The sequence below is a fragment of the Aplidium turbinatum genome, chromosome 4, assembly GCF_918807975.1.
Source record: "Aplidium turbinatum chromosome 4, kaAplTurb1.1, whole genome shotgun sequence".
In the NCBI taxonomy this organism is placed as follows: domain Eukaryota; kingdom Metazoa; phylum Chordata; class Ascidiacea; order Aplousobranchia; family Polyclinidae; genus Aplidium; species Aplidium turbinatum.
In genome coordinates this window covers 31,546,314-31,571,913 of record NC_137475.1, presented here as the reverse complement: position 1 = coordinate 31,571,913, position 25,600 = coordinate 31,546,314, and the positions used below count along the sequence as shown (strand labels likewise).

The window sequence follows — 25,600 nt, the reverse complement described above, 5'->3', positions numbered from 1 at the left end:
CATTAGTTGATATAGGCCTACCAGCACGTTAATGAACGGAAAAAGGTGGAAAAACTTTGAAAGGTATAAAACGTGCCTGAATAGTAAATCATGTAGTAGGCTATATGTCTGTAGTTATCACAGCCACAAAACCCAATACAGGTAGTTTTATTTATCAATATGACAATGAATTGTTTCAAACAGATCAGCCGAGTTCATTGCTCAACGAACCGTGTCCACAAAAGGTGGTGGCGCCTTCTTTGAATTGCTTGCAGGATTTGTTTTTTTGCTTGATTTGGAAATGGAATTGAAATATCAGAACACCAGACTTGGAAGTTTTTCAAATAGGTTGGCCTCGGACCATTTCCTTAGAGCATTTTGTACGCATTCTTTAACTACAGCTTGCTTTGATTTTAGCCTACCGTAGGTGTAATGCTCGGTTTTTTGGTAAATAAACTATTGATTGATTGGTAGCAGGCCTATCTTTTTTGCTGTTTACTTTAAGTACGGTACCCGTACCTTATTCTTTCAATAATAATGCAGATAGTTGTATTGCCCTAAGTCATGCTTTGAAGGAATTCTGGTTGCATACTTTTTTACAGACATAGGCTTATGCCTTTTGATTGCTAAATTGATTTTCTAAAAAAATGGCAGAACAGAATGAAGATTTATCAGAGTCATTCTTGTTTTCGGTGAGTGCAGTTTTAGTTTATGTTTGTGTTTCATTTACATACCTTCAGCTTCATGTATAAAATGGGTTTCTTTTTTGCATGCAGGACAAAATAGTCAGTTCATTACATTTCATATGGTTTTGGTTAGGCTACCACATTTGGTAAAAACACTTGGTATAATTGTAATTTGTCTAATATGCATACCGGTATGTGCCAAATTTTTTTTTTGTGAAGCAATCCATAATGTTTTTGGCTTAAGATTATGTTATGTAAAAAGTAATCTTTTCAACTAGCATTTTATAACTTACCTGAGGGACTGTAGACCTTTCAAAATATATATATACATGATTTCAGTTATTTTTGTTTATTAAAGTTTTTTTTAGTTGTTATTTGGTTTGGTTTTGAATCTTTATCCTTGGACTGACAAAGCCTTGGTAAGTTGTTTCTGGTAGTTTTGCATACTTGTAGAGGCTTTTGATGCAGAGCCGGTTATCGAGATTGACAGAGTGAATTTTTTCCGATTGATCAAATGTTGTTGCCAGGGAATTATTCCATCCATTAGAGGTTGCTGAATGGATACTGGATAGCAGTCCTTAGTATGCGTTGCTCTAGCGCACAACGCCGCACATCCCGAGAGTAAACTAAACTAACAAATTGTGTGTTAGTTTTTGATGGAAAATAGTTAGTAATTATCTTGCAGAACAATGATAGAAATACCATCCATGAAAGTGTCCAGTCATCCACACCTCTACCTGTCCCACTAACTCCAGTGACACGAATTTTAATGGCTCGTCAGGTGAGAAAATCAATTGTTTTAAATAATATCTCTTGCTTAAAATATTATATTTAGGCTTGATATGTAGATCTATAAAAATAGATAGGTCCATCTAATTTTATTTATTAAACTGTCTAATCTAAAGGCTCAAGGCAAATAACACAGCTGAAATTCTTGTTAGTACTGATAAGCAACAGTTCCACAACTTTTGATGTTTTAGAATTTTAGCTTGTTTTCAAATTGCTTTCTCGGATTTCTTCAAAAATGTTAGAACTATGTCAGCTTCATTGGTGTGATTGGTATCTGAGAATAGAATACAATAGACATAAAATCAGCTGTGTATGTCACTATATGTCATGCTACAATGTGCTTTCAGTAGGAATATGTTACTTTCAAAGTTTCACTAACATGACTGTTTTCAAAATCTTAAAAATACCAAAGTTTTTGTCCCATCAACATGTTTTTACCACATAAAGCTTTTAATTGATTGTTTGGATTAATGCCAACCCAGTCAGTGAATCATTTATTTTGCAAGAGACTTCTTACAAGATGTATTAAGCTGCTGCTCTTTTCCATAAAATTATTACCTTTTAATTGCTTTTAGATTGAGAACATTTATGAAGCAAATGGTTCTTCATTTCTGGCTCCATTCAGTCCGATTAGCGTGGTACGTATTAACTTAATTCATAGTCATCTATGCAACATGGGAGTGGGGAAAGATTATTCAACAAGCTGTCATACTGCATATGACTCAAATTTGTTTTCAATGCAGTATTTAGTTTTATTATCGCTTGTAGCCTACACAGAAGTTATTTTGCATAAAAACTTGTTTGTATCAAAATCATATTTTAAGCAGTTTCAGCTAACGGGCTATGGCCCAGACAGCAAATCGGTCGTTTGTTACATTACATTGGTTCTACAACTATTTGAAAATCAACTGATTTTCTGTCAGGAAGACTTCCATTTAAAATATTTCTTAAAAACTGCTGCAATTCAATTTGTACAGAATCAGTTTCCTTATACGGCTGCATACTTGTTTATTGTGTTTACACAATGTCGAAGAAACTGTTAGATATATGATATTAAATGTTGAGTTTAAAACATTTTTATTGAAATTTGTTGCAGGAAAAGGTTAATGATCTTGAGCAAAAGTTGGATACGTTAAAGAAAGATAACTCTCTGCTTCGAGCTGAGGTCATGTCAGAACAAGAAGAAAAGTTTAAACTTGAAAAAACCAATGAAGAGAATCAAAACAAGCTTTTCATGTTACGTAAGTAAATCCATTTAGTAATAAATCAGGTGTCTCAATATTTTTATGCTTGACTTCAATCAAATAGACTACACTGCTTTATTTATCAATACTTTCTCAATGCTCATCACTTTATTCCCAATCGTGCTTTCTCAAAGGATGTCAGTCGGACTTTTGTTGAGAACATATGACTGTGTAAGTGTGTATTAACAAGGCATTTAATGCCATGCCCGAATGAGGACAAGATGATCGATGTATTTCTTCAACTTTCGGACATTACGGTACCACTTGGATGTAGCATATAAAAACACATATATTTTACATTACAAGCTTTCCAAAACGTACATTTTGCTTGTTAACATAAGTGAATGCAGTAGGCTAGAATTCGGTTTTAAAATTAATCCACTTAAGTTGAAAGATACGATTGATTGAATAACCATAGCAGCTCACCTGAGACCAACAATGCAATGTAAAAGTTCCTTTATATGAGAATTAGATTTAATAACCGATGAACATCATAACTTTGAAGTCTTAACAAAGTGGACAATTAAACCGAGGTTTTTAGTTGTGAAATAATTCATTCAGGGCAATCGTTGAACAAATACAAGGAAGACATTTCAAAGCTGAGAGTGGAATGCGATGAAAAGTGCGATTTTGAAAACGAAGTTGTGGAACTTCGACAGAAAAACAAAGAGTGAGTTAAATCAAGCTACATGAGTAGTGGGAGCTTGGCTAACGAAATGGTTTCGACATCTCATATAAATTGTTAGAGGAGAATGGCTGCAACTTTTTGATTTTAAATAAATGTTAAACTATTTAAGCATTTCAATCTACAGCTTAAAATAGATAAGGCTTTAAGTGTAAAGACGCCTGAATGTAGTAGATTGAGGCTTTCTCGCTTGTACCAAGACTCTATAACATGTGAGTCTTGTGAGATCTATCCTTTGTATTCAAAAGCATACGTTTTCCTATAGTAACCGTAGTAATTATTTCTGCCAGTTTACAAACACGCTTCGATGCAATCTTGCTGAAGCTTAACGAGACAAAGATGGAGATAACAACCAGGAAAGAAGAAACTCAAGATCTTAAAGGCCAGGTATATCTAGTGATTGTTTCACTTGCCTACATTTGGGTTTTCACTGACTGCAAATCTTTATTATAATCCAATGCTTGAGTTGTATCATTTCGTATTATCTATTGAATTTTACTCATCGAAGAAATGCCTTTCGTAATCACTTGCCCAAACTCTAGATCCGTCAGTTCAGAGTAGAACAGTCACGGAGCAAGTGCGAGATTGATTCCTTACAAAGAAACTTGGAGGACCTGCAAGCTCTTTTCTCTCAACAGGTGCGGAGCTCGTCAGAAACGCTTGTTATTAGTTTGCATCGTCGTGTTAAAGTGGGATAACGTCCTTTGAAAACACTCATCAGAGTTTTGATATAAATTATAATTTAATATCTTTAGGATTGTGTGTTTTTGCTTTGTTGTTGGATTTTAAACCACAGCATTTCCTAGAAGGTAAACTATTGACATCTTTGGTTGAAATTTCTGCTGAGGAGTAATTAAAGATTTTTCTCATAACTGCAATGCGAATTTGTTGGAATGCAAAGCTCTCATAAAAAATTTTAACAGAGTCAAGATGCTGCCACTGCAACTGAAAAACTGCTCACAATCACTGAAGAAATGAAGTGTCTGAAAGATGAGAACGACATTCTTCGAGAAGCTTCAAGGAAAACGATGTGCCACAAAGAACATGTTGGTCTGTAGTTTGAAAAAAAAGGACTATTGTCACCTAAGTCGAAAAATTTTCAAACTCTTATTTTGAAACAGCAATTCGATCAAACTCAATCGTTGGTTTTCTTTCATGTCTTGCTTTTCATGATGGCTGTGCACATAGGCGTCGATTTTTTCTTAGAAGAGAGGAATTCTGGGTGGGCGAGAGTTTTCAAACAGATTTCATTGAATGTGTATGTTTGCAAATTCGCAATGGTTCAGTCTTCGAAATGAGCATATTTTTACTTCGGCAAAAACGTTGCCGAGGCCAAACGGCAAAATTTGAAATTGCCTCGGCAATTACTGTGAATATTTATTAGGAAAAGATTGTACTAAAACATGTAAAACGAGAAGCGAAAAATATACTAGAGTAGTCTATTACGAACGCATTGTTTGATTTGTTGTGATGTAATAATACCAAAAGTAGTGATAAAGCGAGCAACGCGATACGCACGCTGTTACGGTAATTCACGTTAAAAAACTCACCGGGAGGGGAAAGTAAGTTAATTTTGGGTTGATTCAACGTTCGAGTCAGCACAAATCGATTTAATTTTTCCGGCAGGTTATATTGCGTAACAACAATGCCCAGTAAGAAATTTACGTTTGTTTTACATTAATTCGACATCTAGCGATGTTGAATTATCATAAAATAACGTTAATTACTCAAACCAGGTACAGGTAACATATTAATAGCTCCCTGCGAGAAGATCGCCTCGATTTACGTAAGCTTTTAAGCCAACATAATTTCGGCACAATTGGGACACTGCGAGCAACCCAAAGTTTGTTTGATGAACTAGTCAGAATCGGTATCATCAGATGCTATATCAGCTGGACGAGATAACGGAAAGCGAGGCGCAACAAGGAGTAGATGCTTACAATAATTTGACGTCTACTGGAGTTAAATCAATACAAATAGCAGGCCTTGATACAACTTTTTTTTTTCCGGCGGCCAAACGTGTCCGACTGAAGCAAGCTGTTCGGCGGCCAATCACAAGCACATGGCGGCCATCGGAACTTCGACACGCATCAACATACAGTCTTCGAAATTAGCACATTTTTACTTCGGCAGAAGCGAAAAATATACTAGAGTAGTCTATCACGACCGCACTGTTTGGTTTGTTGTGATGTAATAATGCCAAAAGTAGCGATAAAGCGAGCTACAAGATACCCACGTGGCACGCTGTTGCAGGAATTCACGTTAAATAACTCACGGGGAAAAGTAAGTTAATTTTGGGTTGATTCAACGTTCGAGTCAGCACAAATCGATTTAATTTTTCCGCTCGGTTATATTGCGTAACAACAATGCTCAATAAGAAAGTTACGTTTGTTTTACATTAATTCGACATCTAGCAACGTTGAATTATCATAAAATAACGTCAATTGCTCAACCAGGTACAGGTAACAAATTAATAGCTCCCTGCGAGAAGATTGCCTCGATTTACGTATACACTAACATAATTTCGGCACAATTGGGATACTGCGAACAACACAAAGTCTGTTTGATAAAGAACTAGCTGTCAGAATCGGAATCATCAGATGCTGTATCGGAGCACGAGGTTGTCGCGTCATCACTGGAATCAGACACATCAAGAGGCTCATCGCTTGGCTGTAAATCTATATCATCTTTGCCGTTCGCAATGAAGCGTCCACGTTTTGCGGCTTTCGGGCTTTGATACCACTCCACAGGCCTCTTTTTCATAAAGATCCATCAGGGTGTTGACTAGGAAACAAATCTATGCTGTGCCATAACGACTGGGAGGAATGTTTAACCCTAACGTTACAAGCGCTCGTGTGGCCTCGGCATTTTTATTGCCGACGCTAATGCGCCATTTGCCGACGCTAATTTCGAAGACTGAATTTATCGCATTAATAAGATGTATTGTGGTGTCACTTGCATCCAGCTTATCGTGAGACATCAGCTGCTTGATCACTCAATAAGGTTAACAATTCAAGCATACACAGGGTGTATTGTGATTTATCGAGTGCTTTAACTCTTTTCTAGTCCTTTGTGATTATAAGTGGCAAAGTACTACTACTTTAATTTACAAGGCCGCTTGTGTAAAATTTTCTCGGAACTTCATGGCGGACAAATGCGGCCGACGGAAGGGCGAGACCCGGCGGACAAAATGTCGGTTTTTGTAGGTTAATCGCGGCGATGGCCGCCTTCAGTTTCGAGGCCTGAATTATAGGGTGATATTTTTATAAAAGATTCTCCCAGCTGGGCAGTGGGCACGTGTCTAAGCGCCGGTGAAGTAGGAAGTAACCCAAATAAAACATCCAGCAATAGTAAGATTGAATCAACATTCTAGTCTGGTGTAGTTTAAGAAAACTATTTTTTTCTTGTAATCTTGTTGTCCTTACAATCACCTCGGCAATTGCCGACGCTAATTTCGAAAAGTGTGGTTAGTCTTTCTCGCAAAGACTGCGTTTAGCGTCGCTGCGGCAATTAAGCTTTAATAGGTTGGATGTTTTCTTTCTTGCATCTTGCGATCTTATGAGCGCTGCTCAACTAAACAAACTTCTTTTTCCTTTGCGACCTAAAAAGCGCGTGACTCGTGACCTGTTATCTTTAAAGTGGCGCCTTCGGATTTGCCGCATTTGTAAAAGCGATTGTTTTTAGTACGTCTTTAGTTTGTGTCGGTTATTTTATTGTCATGTTCATTATGATGTCATATTCACATTCCCTTACGCTGACCGGGAACTGAAGTTTGATTGTGACGTAACGAAGGTGAGACCATTCGGAGAAAAGATCAAATTGCCGACGCAAATTTGGAGAAAAGATCAAACGTGGCTTTCTCTCACCAGGAATTGCCAACTGTGGCAGTTGCTGTAGCAACAACAATGCAGTGCGTATCGCCGTTTTTCCACGCAGCGTTGTTACGGAATTGCTTTGTTCTGTCGGATACCTAGCGAGAGACATAGCGTAAAACAAGAAGTTGCGCTGCAGTTGGTTGGATAGTCCAGCGTTTAAGAAAAACGAAAATAATTGTAACGAACACTTCATAAGTGGCATGAAAACAGGGTGGGCGAAACATATTTTGCCCACCTTCGTTTCACGGCAGGGTGGGCGTCGCCCACCCTGCCCACCCTATTTCGACGCCTATGGCTGTGCAGTTATGCAGCTCGGCTTGCAGCGTAAGCAATCAAAGTACAGTATTGAAAGTAACGTGCTTTAACAGCATAAAGAGTTAAGTCGATCGTAAAATCAAGCACAGCATTAGCAGCAATTTCTAAAAATAACAACCAAATTGAACCAACTCACTATGATGTGAGCCAGACAACAATTGAAAGATACAAAACTGTATTTTCAGCCCCCACCCATGTCAATCAAGTTCAAGGGGAATCGATGTCGGTGGTAACTGAGTTTAAGGTATTACCGTACGTGTTTGTGTGATGTTCTTGTGTAGATTATATATATTTTTATAAACAATTGTTTCACTTGCAAGATTAAAACATTTGTGAACTGATGTTAATAAATTTTCTTTTATGGGACTTACTGGGTTTTATTTTTGTTCTTTTTATTGAGGTTGATTGAATTAAATGGAGTGTACAAACAGTTAAAATTTTGTCACTTATTTCATATAAGTCAATTACAGCAGTGTTTGACATTGATACGGCTTGCAACGAAATAAATGAAGGGTGAATGATGTATAATGCAGGTGAGGGAATTAAGCGACGAAGTTTACGACCTCAAGTCTACATGGACCAGTCCCACAAGTTCTCGAGCACTGCAAGTCCAGTACAAACGCTTGGTAGAAGACTTTCACAAAAATAAAGTATGGATGAAACTTGTATTTTGGTTTCAAATTTCTTTCTAATTGTTGTGATGTGCCTACGTTGGCTTACGTGCTTTGCATAGCGAAATGTTAAACGAAAATGTGTTAAACTTTGCAGCAATTTTCATTTATGAGAACAATGATGTAATGAAGTGGTCCCATTTTTTTTCTTTGTTACATTTATGTGAGCAACGACTTTGATTGTGGGTCTTGTTAGTCCCTGGCCTGTGATTTTGCTCCATAGGTCGACTTACTATGAAGTCGTTTTAGAATTTGTTTAAATCCTGAATAACTTGCCACTGCAGAAAAATTATGCGCAGCATTTTTCGCAAACCCAGACAGCAAATCCATTGTTTTTACATTGATTCTGCGTATACAGACATTACACACTAACTGAAACACCTAGGACTACTTCTCAGACAGCAAATCAGTCGTTTTTTACATTGATTTAACGTTTTGACGTTGAATCGTGTTGGCGTTAAATCAATGAAAAAAAAAGATTGATTTGCTGTCTGGGAAGCAGTCCTAGGTGTTCAAGTACGTGTGTAAAATATTAGGAACTATGCTTACAGAAAAGTCTGGAATCCTTTCGACGAGATGTGAAGCAACTGAATCAAGGTCTACTGGAAGAGAAACAGAAAACGGCCAACAGCCAGAAAGACCTTGAAATTGCTGAAAGGAAAATAAGCAAGCTTGAAAAGCAAGCGAAACAGTGTTCTCTTGTGCAAAAAGAAAACTCGGAATTGACGGAAAAACTAAAATCCAACGTTGAGAAACGTAAAAAGATCAATGATGAGTTGTCGATGCTCCAGAAATTGAATGAAAGCCTCGAGTCACAAAAATCAGAGGTTATGAACAAACTAGACAAGTCACTTCAAGAACTGGCAACTAAAGAAAAGAAAATTCAATTTCTCTTGGAGCAACTAGGTAATGTTGAGATTGAGTTTGTATTTGTATTTTGAGTTTGTAAATCGGTCATTTTGCTGTCTTGGTACTTTCGTGTGAAACAGATTGACTTTTGAATGATAGTTTGATAAAATTCCTACGTTTTTCTTTCAGAATCTCACAAGTCAGAGTTGAGCCAAGTGGCGTCAGAAATAGCAGGCTTCAGTTCCAAGCTTGACGTTGCAGCATCAACACTGGCCCATCTACAAGATGAAAACAGCATCTTAAACACCCGGAAAGGTTTCACAGCTTCAACGATAATAAAATATCGGATCGTGTTACATTACTTCATACAGCGCTAAGTTGCTGAAGTGATGGTGGCAAGCCGATTTTTGCTTAAGACCTTGATATTATAGTTCGACTTCCCTCCATGCGTTTCTGGTACGTTTTGATTGGTGGTGTTTCGGTTGAGCAGTGGGTACAACGTTGCATATGAGACACAGTTAAAAAAAAACTATAATTACTATCCACCTTGGGAGTTGTGGAGAGATGATAAATAAACAAGCTATACAGTACTATGCTATTGGCTTTATCATACAATACACTGCACAACGTTTGACTTTGTGTCAGTTAGAATTTGTTACTTTAACGCTAACAAAGCATCAACGCATTGGTTTGTAGATGATTTGGAAGAGAAACTCTCGAGAACGACTGGAGAATTGAAACAGCAAGAACTCGCGAAGGAACAGATTGAACTGGAATTAACAACAAGCCAGAAGAAAATGAAGGAACTTGAAAATGAAAGTGAAGTTTTAAAGACACAAATTGGTACGCCGTAACTGTTGATGTTTCTGATTTATTAGTTATTAGACAGGATCAAGCTTTCAATGAGGATTTCTCAGTCCGACGATAAAGATTCTTACGATCCGTGTAGATAAACATTTCATTGTTTTATTTTGAGCTTCACTGAAATTTGATTTCCTCTTCAACTAAACAAAGAATACAGAGGATGATTTCTAAGCTTTTTATAAATAGCAAATACTCAGTGGAGTTTTGTCTTTGTGAACAGTTTTAAATATACTCCGCATTTGTACTGATATTGCATTTGCGTTGACATTAGGATACTGTCTTTAGACTTTTCCATTGTTTGTATCTAGATCGTTAGACGTATAGAGACGCAAGATATAGAGACGGTATAGAGACGTACGGTATGTTAGACGTATGGAATAAATGAAACTTTGTCGGTAGAATACTTTTATGTGAATTATTTTCGTAAAACTTAGATTTGACAATGTTAATTTTGGTCATCATACATCTCATAAAGAGTTTGTGAAAGTTAAGCTACTTTAATATTCTTATTGGTGAAAGTCTGGTTGACAAGGCGCTATCGGTCTCACGAATAAGCAGTCGTATAATTTGGATCGGAGTTTTAAAATTGCGTCCAACCCTCGCAATATGTGGAACCGTGTGCTGACAAACTCCAGCGTTGCGTTCTATTCACTCTGTCAATTATCTGCAGTGAAAACCAGGAAAGAAATGACGGACTTGCAAAACGAAAACGGGAATCTCCTTCGAAAGTTAAAGGCTTCTGAACTGAACGAAAAAGATCTCCGTGAAATTTTGTCCGTAGTTGAAGCGGAACGAGGTAGAATTGTTATCTCATGTGTGCTTAGTTGAATTTTGTTGCTTTAGGGCTGAGGCAATCATTGTCAACTATATAAAGTGGTCACTCATAACATTTTTGACTCAAAATTTTAATACAAAAAGTTTATTTTCTGAAATTTGATTGGTTGCATTTTTTTTTCACCTAAACAAAATCAGTCCTCACCCGCGCTCCTTCACAGTGTCTACCTTGGTTAAGGGGGACTGGTTGCAATACTGTCAAATCGCAAATATGATAGACAATTGAAAAAACTTATAGTTGCTATCCACATTAGCAGTTTTAAAGCGATAATAATTAAGCTATATTACATAATTTACTGCACAACTTATGTCATTTTGACTTTATCTCTAATAAGGGTACAAGAATACAACCGTGTTGGCTTTTTGTGTATTCAAGTGACATTAAAGTAACAAAGTCTAACAAAGCATCAACGCATTGGTTTGTAGATGATTTAGAAGAGAAACTCTCGAGTGCGACTGGAGAATTGAAACAGCAAGAACTCGCGAAGGAACAGATTGAGCTGAAATTAACAACAGGCCAGAAGAAAATAAAGGAACTTGAAAATGAAAGTGAAGTTTTAAAGACACAAATTGGTACGCCGCAACTGTTAATGTTTCTGATTTATTAGTAATTAGACAGGATCAAGCTTTCAATGAGGATTTCTCAGTCCGACAATAAAGATTCTAACAATCCATGTAGATAAACATTTCATTGTTTTATTTTGAGCTTCACTGAAAGTTGATTTCCTTTTCAACCATTCAACTAAACAAAGAATACAGAGGATGATTTCTAAGCTTTTTATGAAAAGCAATAATTTTATAAATAGTTTGTCTTTGTGAACAGTTTTAAATATACACCGCATTTGTACTGATATTGAATTTGCGTTGACACTAGAATACTGTCTTTAGACTTTTTCATTGTTTGCGTCCTAAATTTGATCAATTGACGTATGGCATAAATGAAACTTCATCGGTAGAATACTTTTATGTGAATTATTTTCTTAAATCTTAGATATAATAATTGTATTAATTTTGTTATCATACATCTGATAGAGAGTTTGTGAAAGTGTAGCTGCGTTGGTATTTTTATTGCTGAAAATCTGGTTGACAAGGCGCTATCGGTCTCTCGAATATGCAGTGGTATAATTTAGCTCATAGTTTTAAAATTACCTCCAACCCTCGCAATACGGGGAATCATCATCACGTGCCGTCTCCGATCCAAAGGTTGGCTGTCATTTTCTTCCACATGTCATGTTCTTCGCTGCTCTTTTTGCTTCTCCAATTTTTGCATAAATACGGGGTATAAAAGATTTAAAACCGTGCACTGACAAACTCCAGCGTTGCGTTCTATATTCACCTTGTTAATTATCTGCAGTGAAAACCAGGAAAGAAATGGCGGACTTGCAAAACGAAAACGGAAATCTCCTTCAAAATTTAAAGACTTCTGAACTGACCGAAAAAGGTCTCCGTAAAATTTTGTCCATCGTTGAAGCGGAGCGAGGTAGGATTGTCTGTTATTACACGTGCTTAGTTAAATTTTATTGGTTTAGTGTTGGGGCATGGATGGGGTATTGGGGTAATCATTGTTTACTTAAAATTAAGTTTAAAGTGGTCACTAATAACATAACATTCTTGATTTAAAATTTCAATTTAAATGTACATTTTTTGAAATTTTATTGGATGCAGTTTTATTCTACCTAAAGAAATTAATTATCCACCCGCGCTCCTCCACAGCGTCCTCCCTGTTGCAGAGAGACTGTTTCCTTTATTCCCAAGTCATTCCCTTCCGCAGATCATGCCCTTTCATTCGAACTAAACTCTGGTTTTCTTCTGCCAATATCTAAAAATCACATGATTCAATCTTGCTCTTACCACTCTTTCGTAGCACAATCGTTCTTTCGCACTGCACGAGTCATCAAGTGGGTGCAAATCTGAGACAATTCCTTCGCCATTTATGCTGTTCGTGTAATATTTAAATAATTTGTAGACTCGCTTCGAGAAGACATCAACGCAAAGATAGTGAAAATAGCCAACATAGACGCAGAAGCAAAGAAGTCTGCGGAAACACTCGGTCAGTTGCGCAGTGCACTGGACACTCAGCAAGGTCAGGTCGTATTGACAATGCTTTGAGGTCATGCTTAATTGGCGAAATCAGTCCTGTCTGCGTTGATTTTCACGTCAGCAGACGTTGAAATCACACCAAAAGGTTCATTCTTGCTGAAGGCTACTGCGCCACAGTTAGTAAATATTTTGCTGCAGTTCTTCAAAGTTAAGCATTCCTAAATATGCATCTTTGTTTTGGACGAACTGCTTATTACAAACCTTTTAAATGCATTTTGTTTGCAGACAAGTTTGATAAAGAGCTATTGCAAGCAAAGGAAGAACAGAAGCAAGGAAATGACGTCATAGAAAGTTTGGAAACCCAATTAAAAACGCACCGGAAAGAAACAGAAGCTTTGAAGGAACAATGCAGTGCATTGGAATGCAGAATAGGTGCCGGTTTGAAATTAAATTTGAATTTTTGAATTTGAAATTTGAATTAGACTGAGTCGAGATTCATCCTTAACCCATTAGTGCCCGGTCATCGTTCTAGTTGGAATATTTTTACAAAATTTTTTTTGTAAGGTCCTTATAGGTTGAATATGAATATTCAAAAAAAAAAAATCTGATATCTGTATCAGGAATGCAGAAAATGGTACGTCCCTGTATGGACGCTTGGGCACTCGTACGAAGGCTTGATGTAAAATAAAAGAAATTAGCATTTTCCGGTAATGGATATTTTTGAAGTCGTAAAAAGCAACAGTAGGCCTACTGCTCTAAGATGCGTTAAAAACTAATTTCTAATAAAAATACATCGCTTTTCCATTAGATTTATTAAGAAACGAACAAACGAAACTGGATCTAAACAAATAATATTACAAATTTCTTTCACTCATGATACATTTCGAAGCAATCTGGGTGCAGTCCAACATCACACCGACGGCATCAGCATGACGTACGTTTGTGACAGTGTTTGCAGACACCTTTTTTGTCCGTCTTGATGATCAGGTGATTGCCCTGATCCCTTCTGATCTCTTCGCCGTTGGCAAGGGCATGTGTCGATGGTAAGAGAGAAAATGTATTGTTCCCATGGATCATAATTGTCATTTCTGCACATGATCGGATAAAGTCAAGGAGGCTAATCTTTTTCATATCTCTCTCTTCTGTGATTGCTCCAATTTTTCTATAAAACCTCCAAGCTTGCACCATACTGACATTTAGAAACCAATTGTACACACCCCAGTACCATTTGCAGTTTCTTGAGCGGATGGAATAACAGGAACTGAGATTGTCCAACAGATCCACACCTCCCATGTTGTTATTGTAGACCTTGAGCAAGTAAGGCTGATCCACGTCCAGTTTCTTTTTTGCATCACGAGAGTATCTAAAATTTGGTAAAATGATTACCGACTATAACTGAAAGACAGTACCGTTTTGGGGCTCCATACCCACGATCTAAGGAAACCCATCAGGCCAAGGGGCCATACGATAAAGAAATATGCATACTACCATCAGGTTCTTACTGGTGTGTTGCCTTGCGGTCGCACAAACCAGCAGTTTGAGTCAGCTTCAAGTTAAGTAAACGTGCCACTGCTGAATAATAACATGTGTCATATATTCTACCAGCCAGCAATCCCACTGTTCTATATTACAACGAAATAACTCCACCGCCTTTGTTAGATGTTTTTTACTCACCTAGCACATTTTCCCAAAGGTTCCTTGTCCACAAAGTTAGATGCAACGTATACTGGTCCAGAATCTTTCCACACAACAATGGTTTGATCATCTCCAAGGTACAGTTGCTTCATATCTCCCCTCTTCATATTATTGGTCTCTTTTTTTGACGGTAAAGATAGATTGTTCATTCGATTTTGCCTCATTGTCCCCAAAACACGTATCCCTTTCTTAGACAAATGATCTATCAAATCCAGGCTCCTGAAAAGATTGTCGCACACAACCTTCGATCCAGGAATCAGTCGAGCACTTTCCACAAGGCCATAAACAACGTCAGGCCCCTGACTCAATCCATACTTGAAGATGTTTGTTTTTGCTCTAGCGTAGGGAGACAGTGGATTAGCTCTCCAGAGGGAGTGCACATAGACCAAATTTTAAACCCGAATCTTGTTGGCTTGCTCTTTATAAATTGCTTCGGAGGGTGGGGGCCAAAATAACGGATCATTGATTCGTCTACAGCTACGTACTCAGTTTTTTCAACAAATTTGGCTGCTGTCTCATTCAAAGTCTCAAAAAGAAGGGCAACTTTCCAAAATGGGTCGTCTTTCGGGTGGTTTGAGTTGGCGAAATGGGTATAGCGCATTACCTCATCAAACAGATTCCTTGACATGGCTCTTCTTGCCATCACATTGTTTGTATCATCTCTCCTCTCCCAATACATCCTGCGTGTGGAAGGGGTGATGTATCCTGTCATAAACATTATTGCATGACTTGCTCTTATTAAAGAATTATCCACCTTTGACTGGAAGGCCAATTTGTTTTGTTGCGCTGCATACCTCTTGGTCTCTTTCACTACTTTGTTCACAAAATCATCAGAGATGAAGAGTTTCATAACATCATACGGCGTTTTCACATTATCAGGATCAATGGGTAACTTATCATGGTTGAATTTCTCAGCTTCAGGAAAAGGAGGAATGTTTTTCCCTAGTTGATTTTGGGCGGTAGACTGGATCCTATCTATGTTTCTGACGCGTACAAGTGGTATCTTTTCTTCTGTTAACTCTTCTTCACTTGATGATGAGATTGATGAGCCAGGAAACACAATTTTTTGTGGACGGCCCTTTCTTGTTTTAGTTACAAGTGTTACTTTTCCAGTTAATTTGGGTGATTCTGCAAACTTTCTCTTGGCAGGTTTGTTGTACGATACGGTAGTTCTTCTTCCAGGTCATTTAACGCAACGGGCGTTGACCCAATTTCTTGTGCTGCCAGTAGGCCTACTTTCTTTACATTTCTTCTTGGGTTCCAAGGCAATGGGTTGACTTTAGATGGTCCCGGTAGCGACTCTGTCTCATCGTTATCAAATGTAGGCCTCTCCTTATCTTCAACAAGATCCATGTCCTGAGTGTCTTCATTGTGATGAATCACTAATTCGCCTTTCTGGTTCAGGATTCCTTTTCCAACATTGTTAGCGTTTTTGACACCCTCATCTTCATTTGCACTGTCCTCATCGCTCACGTTGCCGGATTCATCAGGAGGAAAAATTACAATGTCTGTGGGCTCCTTGGGTGGATCCTCTTCTAAAATTCCCAAAATTTCTTGAACAGTGAAATGAATTTTCCTATAAAGAGTACAAAAGATAAATTAAAGATACATGAACATTTACAGCAAGACCTCAATTTACAGTGCAATAATAGTGAAAGCGCCCAGAATAGATTCTGAAGCACCACCGTCTGCACACGAAAATGATGACCTAACCTATTAGGCCTACCCCAACTAAAAGGCATGGTTTTGAAAATTAAATATCAGCGAGTTACAAATAACGTTCGTTTTTGCACCAAACATGAAAACGTACGAATTTCTATAGCATTAATTTTTTTCCACGAACTTTTTGTCTCATCTGCATATTTCTGTAAGTGTAGCCATTACTGGTTACCGCGCGGCGCGCGTAACTGTTTTTACCGATTTTCGCCCTCCAGGTCCAAATCTAAACATTGAACTTGAAAAAAACGTAGCCTGGAGACACACCTAAGTTAGTTTAAAAAAGTTGAGAAAAGAAATTGATTGTGGTCACTAGTCTAAAAGTAAGTTTTTACGAATTGATTAAGAATTAACCCTAACCCTACATTTTTGAAAAGCTTTTGTGCACCGCAAAAAAATAATGTAAAAAAAAATTGACTTCGATGGGCGTCGAACCGGTGTCCTCACGAATATAAGGCAAAAACAAAACCACTGAACCAAACACGTCAACGAAAAAAACGTTTACATTCACACGCTATAGCCACAAACTCTATGCGAAGTAACAAAAAGTTTGTGAGAAAAAACATCTCGCGTCCGGGCGAGTGCCCAAGCGTCCCTACAAGGACTCACCTAACTTCTAACTTATATTCAGAAAAAAGTATAAGAAAAAAATAATATATTTCGCTTTGGGCACGTAGCTAAACATATTTATAGATTTATCAAAACACACAGTTGATAAAAACACAATGTTACATACCTCGATTTGTAGGTCACAGTTTGTGTACCATGTGCTGGCTCCATATCTCACAAAAGGTCTACCTTGAACGTTGCAGAGTGAAAACTAAAATTTGTTTAAGAAAATACTCTTGCGCTGCTTCAATAGCTATAATGTTATTCTAACTTCAGCCAAAAAAAAAACGTTATTATCAGCAATCTGAAGAAAGCAATTCAGAATCTAAAATACCCAATTTTCACGTCCTTGTAGGGACGCGCGGGCACTAATGGGTTAACTTTGTAAAAAGTTAAAAACGACGAACAAGGCTACTTGACTATGAGGAACTACCCAGACAGCAAAATCTATCATTTTTACATTGATTCAACGTCTACAAACGTTGAATGAAGGATTTTGTAAAACTGTTGTAATGTGAACATGACGGGTTTTGGTGTCTGGGTAGTGGGTAGCCATTGGTCAATATTGACAATATCATATCGACATTTTTCAGCATCAGCAAACGTTGAAAAAGAAGATTTACTGCAAAAAGGCAATGATTTGTCGGTTCAAATCAAAGTATTGGAAGGTAATCTGCAAGAACAGCAGGCGGAAGCTGCTAGTTTGAAGTATGAACGAGGTGATTAAGCATTTCTCTTTGCCTTATTTTTAGAACCATAAGTACAGTAATATGTTCGTAATATATCCAAGATGGAGTTGCGTAAATTATTTCAGTGAAAAATTAATCAATCTTTTTGACTTTACGTCGGCTGAACTCTCATGCTATTTTATAACTTTGGATCTATAAAATTGCCTTTGTTACGCTTTCAGTTAAGATTAAAGTTGATAACTTTTGTTTGTCACAGACGATGCTGTGCTCAAGGTGGAAGCTGCAACGTTGCATCACGATGAAGAAAAGGCGACCACCCAAGCTCAGTGTTCAACTCTGAGCGACAGTCTTAATCAACTAACCGAAGAAAATAAACAACTCAAAGACAAGGCCACCGCTTTGCAAGCCGATTATGGTGGGAAGCGCACATATTTGAGCGAGAAATTTTGTAAACTTTCTCGATTATGTCTTGGTATGCTTCAACATTTTGTGGCGAGAATTGTGCTTTAAAAATAATTGTTTGCTCAATCTTGCTCTTGCTACGCTGTGCTTGCGGAATGGCCCGTTTCGGCGAGTTCCCTATTCGGCGATTTTTTGAAAATCCAAAGTAAATACGAACTGACAAGTGAATAAATAAAAAAAAAAAAACATAAATAAAAATACGAACATAAATAAACATATAAAAAATAAACACAAATAAAAATAGTAAATACGAACTGTTAGACTAATTAGGTTCTTTAATTGGGTTCAACCTATACCTGGCCAGCAAAAGTTCTCTTCTGTGCACTATTTCAACGCGACGTTAAAACGATGTAATTGCCTTTACATTAGATTCAAAAGTTTTGTTGTCATCAAAAATTTTTTGACTGTTTTGAGTTACAGTATTTACATTGATTCAATGTCTGAATATTGAATAATATTCAATCATTGGATTTACAGAAGGCGTCGCTGGATTTTCAAAAAAATCGCCGAATAGTAGCAGACCCCTGTGGTTGCTACCATATCCACTATGTAGCAAGCAGTAACAAACTTTATGTTTTGCTACTGGCACAATTCCAAATGGATCCGTTAAATTGACTATATTTTGGTTTTAGATCAGTTGAGATCCGACTTTGACAGAGTTCTATCAGAACTGATGCAGCAGATATCCAGTGAGACATCCAGCGTGAAAGGTTCTAGCAGCATTCTGGACGAACAGTTGCAACAAAATCTTGGTAAGAACTAACACTTAGTGTGGTGAGTTAAGGCTGTGGTGAGTGAGGTGACAACTGACTTCAACTTCGGTTACCTGAGGAATTGTGCTTTAGCTGTCATGCTTTTTTTTTCTCTTTTAGCTGACGTGATGGAAGCTATTTCGAACTTGAAACAATCTTCCGTTGCACTTGTGTCAGAAAACAAACAGATGCAAGAAAGTGTTACACGCGATAGTGACTCGGCTCTAGAACTGCGCAGCAAGATTGATATTTTGCAAAGTGGGCTTACTACCTTTTTGCGAATTTTCTTTTAAAGTGAACTTGTGTTAAAATTTTACACAGTCTCTTACTTTGATACTTCAAATAATCGCTGCTGTTTGTTGGAGCAATTTGGGCTCCTTCCCAGGATCTAACATTGAGAGCTTTTGTATTGCAATCAACTGCTTGTTTTTTTGAAGCAGTCCTTGTATGAACGCAATTGGCTCAGCCCATAGGGTAGATCGTCCATCCCCCGACGCCGAGAGCAGAGTTCTCAGTGGTTGCGAACGACGTCGGGGAAGTACCCAAACCCACTCTTTTGCTGAGTGCCATGCAGGAGTAAAGTTTAGTACCATTTTTAAAAGGTCTTTGGTATGACCTGGTGGAAAATCAAACCCACATCTACCGACGCAGAGGCAAGCACTCAAACCACTAGGCCAAACCACTTGTGTCGCTGCTGTGAAGAAACTTTTCATTCTCTGACTCTGTATTTCACCTCAGCAACATCTTCTTTACTAACATTAATAGAAAAAAACTTTTACCTTGTACCATCAGAAAGTTCTTGATTTTGTTAAATTTGTGTCGTTTCCTTGGCCTAGGAAGGTTGATTTCTTGGCTTCGAAAATTAAGGACCAAAGCCAGGCAGCAGATCTTTAATTTTAAATGCTGTGTTTATTTAGCTTTGTACATTTTAATCCTTCGTTTACCTGATTTAAAGTTGTCTGTCGCAATCTTATGGTTGTGTATGTTTTGAGAGCATAGCACTTAACACAGTTTAACAAAAACTAAAATAATCGTTCAGGCGCAGCCGATGCCGAGTTGAAAATTCGGAGTGCCAACTTATCTGAGATAGCCGACTTAAAGGAGAGAAACTTGGAGCTTTTATCGCAACTGAAGTTAACAAATGAGAAGACTTCTGAGCTCGAATCAAATCTCGTACAACTGAATGCTACTCGAAGTATCTGCCTTCACTGTTGAAACCGAAATGAGATTAACGTCGATTTGCGCACAAATCAACGATAAACTTCCTCGATTTTGATTTAACTTTTAAACAACTATGCCCCCGGCTTGCAAAATCCGTTGGTTTTACAATGATTCAGCAATTGCTGACGGATTAACGCAACAATGGCAGATTTTGCTGGCCGAGCCTTTATATTCACATCTTGTTGTATTAGCCGCTCTACTGTAACCCTACTAAGGCCGATCTAGGTCGGCCATCAGTGCAGATTCCAAGCAGCTAAAAGACAACTTTATTGCTTTTTAACACTTGTCTTGGCTTATAGTCTATTGTTGTTTGATGCTGCCTACTAAAATGTGTTCATCAATCGAGACTACGTAGTTCCAAACGTCATTTTGTGAATAGTAGAGAGACAGAATTTTGTGTGTTCAGAAGGACTTGAATATTCTGGACTTAACCACCTACTTATTATTTGGATTGGAAATTTTGAAAAACAACTCCAAATAAATATTTGTTTTAGCAGAAGTTGAAGTGGCCAAATCGAGCAGGGAATCGGATCAAATCGAAACACTATCTGCAGATGTCATTCGGTTGAACGCCGACCGCAAAGACTACCTAATTAAGCTGCAAGATACAGAACAGGCTATGTTACTACTGAAGGAAAAATACGGTAAAAATACTTTTAACGCTTATATACAGTAATTCAATGTAACCTTGTGTTTAGTACTGTAAAGGCTAAAGAAATCTTTCCTGCTTCACAATTGAGAAACATTGTATGTTTGATGGCAGCTAATTGTGAGCTGCAATTTGCATTCATGCGCTCGATTATCAAACTAAAATATGGCTCATATGCGGGTATCTACCATTCTCTCCTTGCAGGACAACTAGAAGTTGAATCCAATGGTTTCAAGACTGATTTAACTACGAAGCAAACAGAATGCGAACGAATAAAAACAGAACTTCAGTCTGAGCGTCACGAAATATCCGAAATGAAAGGAGACATCGAAGCATTGCAGAGTCAATTGGGTGAGGTGTCGTGATAAGATCTTTGTGGCGTTGTCGTGATAAGATCTTCGTGAGAATCTTCGTGATTTTTTTGTCACCGTAGCTTTGTCCAAACAAAATTTGCAACGATGATAATGATTCAGTAATTTATTAACACTCATCAAACCCGCCATAGAATTATAATTTCTGTTTCCTACAGATTTTTCTGCCAATCAGTTGAAAACCAAGTCCGATAAAATTGAAATCCTATCCACCGAAAACGAGGCGATTTCAGAAAGCGTAGCTGTTTCTCAAACAAAATTGATGGAAACCGAACAAAAGTGTCTGATGTTGAAGGAAGATTTAGGTATTTGTTTTAATATAAAAGTTTTTCTTAAAGGCATTTCGATATTTTTTTTTTTCGTTCATGAATTGCACGTTGATGATTAATACCATTGAACATATGGGAGATGTTTTCTCAATCTCATAATTGCATTGCTTATTCAACGTAGCCTCATGAAATAAAAAAATCTTTTGCTTCATCTTTATGATCTCTATCTAGAATCCAAATGCTGATAATCTTAATACTTCCAGCATGTGCAGGTCCAACAAGCAGTTTTTGTCGTTTATATTATATATCGTTTTGACGCTAATAATCTCAGAGACGATGTAAAGAAGGCAATTTTCGTTGCATAGACATGTCACGTTTACATTGTACAGATAATATCCGCTTGTAAAAGTCCTTTTACATTTGAAACGTTGAAACAGTAGGTACTTTGAAACGATGTAGAATGCCAAGACTTTCTATCTGGAACTGAGATATTCTGTCAGCTATGTGGCTGAGTAAAAGTGTTCCCGGGGTTCTCGGTTCAATACCTGCTTTTAGCACTGCCCTGTGGCTGCAGTCTCTACCGTTATTTTGAAAAGCAGAGTATATACAATGTTTTTGATTGGATTATTTCTGCGTTACCTGTATTCGTATTGTAAGAACTTAGCAGATCACAACAAACACATTAACACAATTTGTGATTTCAGACAAATCGGTTAAAGACTTGGCTTCAAAATCTGAAGAATACGAAGAGCTATCTGTAAAGCACAAACAACTAGAGTTACAATTTACTGCATCTGAGGCGAAAGTGTCAGAAACTGATGAAAGGCATAACAAGCTATTGATTGAACAAGGTATGTGATGTATGGTCATTGGTCACTCTGATTGGTTCGAATGCATAAACCGCTTCAAAATCAAGGATTTGTTGTCACTGAGTCATGCAATTTTTATACAGTGTCTTGTAATTTGAAGATGCGGCTATAAAAAAAATGCTCGCAGCGTTTACAAGCCATTTGGCTTGCTTGTTGTTACACTTTAAATGATGAAAAAATGTGTTTTTGTATTGGAGTTACCCGTGGCAGAGTTTTAATTGGTTCCTTTCTGTTGTCATTTTCATTTAAGAACGTTTGGAATCTGAGCACAAATCCATAAAATTGGAACTTTCAAAGAAAAATAAGGAAGTCGAAAAAATGGAACAAGAAATTCGATTGGAACGTGAGCAAAAGGCAAAATTGAAAACTAACACGGCCTTGCTTCAAGAACGTCTTGGTAAGTGGATTCGAATACAACATATATAATTGGTTTGAGGAATCTGCCTTCTCTTGCGGAAGCAGCCTAAGTGAGCACACTGCATGCCACCGTGCACAATGGAACCGACGTTAAATACAATTTTTAAACAATTTGTCGTTTTTTATATAGCAAAACTCGCGAACAGGCGATTTTGCACTTTCTGGAGATTAAACAAACATATTCGTTATTTCAGGCAAATCGGTTAAAGACTTGGATTCAAAATCTAAAGACTATGAAGAGCTATCTGTAAAGCACAAACAATTAGAGTTACAAGTTACTGCATCTGAGGCGAAAGTGTCAGAAACTGATGAAAGGCATAACAAGCTATTGATTGAACAAGGTATGTGATGTATGGTCATTGGTCACTCTGATTGGTTCGAATGCATAAACCGCTTCAAAATCAAGAGTTAGTTGCAAATGAACAATGCAAACCTACATGGCACCCTATGCTGTGCCAATGCATGTAGCAGCTGACACATGTAGTAATTACTTGTGCAGGTTGGAACCAATGACACATGGGTAGTAGAAAACTTTGATTAAAGAAACATACATTTTCTTCTGTTTTTTTTTCTTTGTACTTTATTTCTTCATATTCCTTGTTTCAAAGCAAAGCCTTGCATGTCATGCCTGAAGTTTCACAACACAACTGAGTTCAGCTATTTCATCACTAACGTTTTGTTCGTTAGATAAACACACTTCCGCAAAATTCAAAGTTTGTTTGGATATACCTTAGGCTCTAAAATGGCAGCTGTAAGAAAATGCCTGGAAAGTTTACGAACCACCGGGCTTTTGAATGCAGTTACACTCCAAATTATTGTGTAAATAAAAACTTGTGTTTGGAGTCACCCCGGGCAGAGTTTTAATTTCTTTTATTCTGTTCATTTAAGAACGTTTGGAATCTGAGCACAAATCTATAAAATTGGAACTTTCAAAGAAAATTAAGAAAGTCGAAAAAATGGAACAAGAAATTCGATTGGAACGTGAGCAAAAGGCAAAATTGAAAACTAACACGGCCTTGCTCCAAGAACGTCTTGGTAAGTGGATTCGAATACTTGGTTTAAGGAATATGCCTTGATTGTCTTCCCTTGTGAAAGTGAATGACCCACTGAATGCCACTGTGCAATGGGCTTGACAGAATCTATGTTAAATACGATTTTAAAACAATTATAACAGGTCAATTTTGCACTTTATGAAGAGTCATGTTCCTTGTATTAATTGCCTAAAAGACTAAATGCCGATTGGACAAATTTGCGAAATTATAGAATTCGGCAATTAGTCTTGTCGGCAAAATGTCTTTCGGCAAAACGTTTTTCGTCAAAATGTCCGCGCACGGTTTATTCACTTAAAAGCACTCCCCAAACAGCAAAAATCCATTATTTTTACATTGATTCAACGTCTGCAGACGTTGAATCAATGTAAAATAATGGATTTTTACTGTCTGGGTCGGGCAAACTAAGTTAATTTGAAAAACCAGAAGTCTTCTAATTTCTCACTCTTGATATCAGATGCTTTGAGAGATGATCACAAGCAGTTGTCTTCGGATTTTCAAAACACCATCAACACCATTGATGAGTCAGCCGTGGAAAAACAACAAATTGTCGCAGAAAAGGACGCAAAGGTTTCTTTTCACTTTCAAAAATTTATCCTAACATTGAAAAAATTCTTCGACTTTAAAACAACGTTGTTTGATATGATAATTGCAACTACACTTTGCATGACATGAAATTCTGCCTTGCTATGCTGCAGATCCTTGACTTGACTATCAAGTACGAAGAACTTCAGACCAGCTGGAAGGATCAGACAAAATCTTACATGGAGCAGTTGGCTGACGAAAAGGTGAAGTATATTCTTGCTGTGACCCAGACAGCAAAATCTGTCATTTTTACATGGATTCAACGTTTGCACACTTCGAATCAATGTAAAAATGATAGATTTTGTTGACTGGGGAACTCACGTCATCGCTTAATGTAGCATTTAGAAACGGGATGGGACTATTAGGCACGGTTTTTCATAGAGATACGTTGAACATTGCTTGTTTAAGAAAATATTCAGCCTCCCCAACCGAAGAGGTTTTTTCTTGGTATACTCGAAGTAACATCGCACAGTTGTGGAGGCTTTAAACCATTGTCTTTTATGTAAAAGCCGAAATTAACAGTGTGAAATCTTATAATGTATGTTTTAACGATTCTTCTGTGTTTGTCCAACAAAACAAACCTATTTCACCTCCTTTTTGAGTGTCATTTCTGACCAATATTATTCTGCTGCTCACGGAAATTTTCTTTTGAATTCAAGGAAAAGTATTCGAATTTAACAACGCAACACAACGAGCTAATGAAACAAGCAAAAGATTTATACAATGAGAAAAGAAGAACAGATCAACAATTACTGCGAGACCACCATCAGGATGAGATCACAAGCAAACTTATACGATCCAAGGAAAAAGAACTACGTTAGTATCACTTAATTACTGGCTCAATTTACAATCTAAATACTTGTAGACAAATGTCTTTCATGGTCTAACTAGAATTGGAATTATTATCACAGACGATAGACGGCAAAATAAGGCAAAATTTGGTTAAGCAACAAAATTCAAACGTTTTCGCCGCAGCACTGCGCCCTCGACAAAAACAATTTAACTTACAGTTTTTGGTTCAAAGCTTACGTCCTGTAGACGTTGTATATTATATAATGCAACGTATTTCAGACAGGGCATACATAATTACATATGTATGTCTTTTGCCGTTTTTTTTTATCACAACACTTTTTTTTATAAAATTTTGAAGTAAATATGTCGCAGAGAAGTTCTGTTTATTTTATCGAAATACGAATTTTGTTACTGTTGAAACTTTTTTAACACCAATACAAAAAGTATGCTACTTTTGTATTAAATCTAGTCGTTTGACCGGAAAGTTAGGTCATCCATGGTGAGTTTCCGTATATTGACAGTGTGATTAGCGCATTATAAAAAGCCGACATCATGTTACTCATGATCGTGCACTTTGCTGTATAACCAGCATCCAGGAACTCGAGGAATACCAAAGATACCCGC

The 25,600-nt window shown here is 37.3% G+C and overlaps 1 protein-coding gene across 3 annotated transcripts in view; it reads left to right on the top strand.

The window, feature by feature from the left end:
* Nucleotides 1-579: 579 nt before the first annotated feature.
* Nucleotides 580-25,600, top strand: part of LOC145768447 (uncharacterized) — a 32,850-nt gene continuing 7,829 nt past the window's right edge. For 2 of the 3 annotated variants that reach the window (XM_082579940.1, XM_082579938.1), the window contains exons 1-33: nucleotides 580-671; nucleotides 1,351-1,446; nucleotides 2,030-2,092; nucleotides 2,551-2,695; nucleotides 3,260-3,368; nucleotides 3,674-3,770; nucleotides 3,926-4,021; nucleotides 4,307-4,433; nucleotides 7,759-7,817; nucleotides 8,107-8,223; nucleotides 8,796-9,150; nucleotides 9,283-9,408; nucleotides 9,790-9,936; nucleotides 10,628-10,753; nucleotides 11,218-11,364; nucleotides 12,146-12,271; nucleotides 12,758-12,874; nucleotides 13,117-13,263; nucleotides 17,445-17,570; nucleotides 17,797-17,955; nucleotides 18,635-18,754; nucleotides 18,875-19,012; nucleotides 19,794-19,949; nucleotides 20,470-20,619; nucleotides 20,829-20,975; nucleotides 21,154-21,300; nucleotides 21,969-22,115; nucleotides 22,384-22,530; nucleotides 22,745-22,891; nucleotides 23,439-23,585; nucleotides 24,057-24,169; nucleotides 24,298-24,387; nucleotides 24,844-25,000. In XM_082579940.1, coding sequence (XP_082436066.1) covers nucleotides 627-671; nucleotides 1,351-1,446; nucleotides 2,030-2,092; nucleotides 2,551-2,695; nucleotides 3,260-3,368; nucleotides 3,674-3,770; nucleotides 3,926-4,021; nucleotides 4,307-4,433; nucleotides 7,759-7,817; nucleotides 8,107-8,223; nucleotides 8,796-9,150; nucleotides 9,283-9,408; nucleotides 9,790-9,936; nucleotides 10,628-10,753; nucleotides 11,218-11,364; nucleotides 12,146-12,271; nucleotides 12,758-12,874; nucleotides 13,117-13,263; nucleotides 17,445-17,570; nucleotides 17,797-17,955; nucleotides 18,635-18,754; nucleotides 18,875-19,012; nucleotides 19,794-19,949; nucleotides 20,470-20,619; nucleotides 20,829-20,975; nucleotides 21,154-21,300; nucleotides 21,969-22,115; nucleotides 22,384-22,530; nucleotides 22,745-22,891; nucleotides 23,439-23,585; nucleotides 24,057-24,169; nucleotides 24,298-24,387; nucleotides 24,844-25,000 — 4,336 coding nt within the window. In that variant the 5' untranslated portion in view covers nucleotides 580-626. The remainder of the gene's footprint in view (nucleotides 672-1,350; nucleotides 1,447-2,029; nucleotides 2,093-2,550; nucleotides 2,696-3,259; nucleotides 3,369-3,673; nucleotides 3,771-3,925; nucleotides 4,022-4,306; nucleotides 4,434-7,758; nucleotides 7,818-8,106; nucleotides 8,224-8,795; nucleotides 9,151-9,282; nucleotides 9,409-9,789; nucleotides 9,937-10,627; nucleotides 10,754-11,217; nucleotides 11,365-12,145; nucleotides 12,272-12,757; nucleotides 12,875-13,116; nucleotides 13,264-17,444; nucleotides 17,571-17,796; nucleotides 17,956-18,634; nucleotides 18,755-18,874; nucleotides 19,013-19,793; nucleotides 19,950-20,469; nucleotides 20,620-20,828; nucleotides 20,976-21,153; nucleotides 21,301-21,968; nucleotides 22,116-22,383; nucleotides 22,531-22,744; nucleotides 22,892-23,438; nucleotides 23,586-24,056; nucleotides 24,170-24,297; nucleotides 24,388-24,843; nucleotides 25,001-25,600) is intronic. The other variant, XM_082579939.1, reaches the window with a different exon arrangement.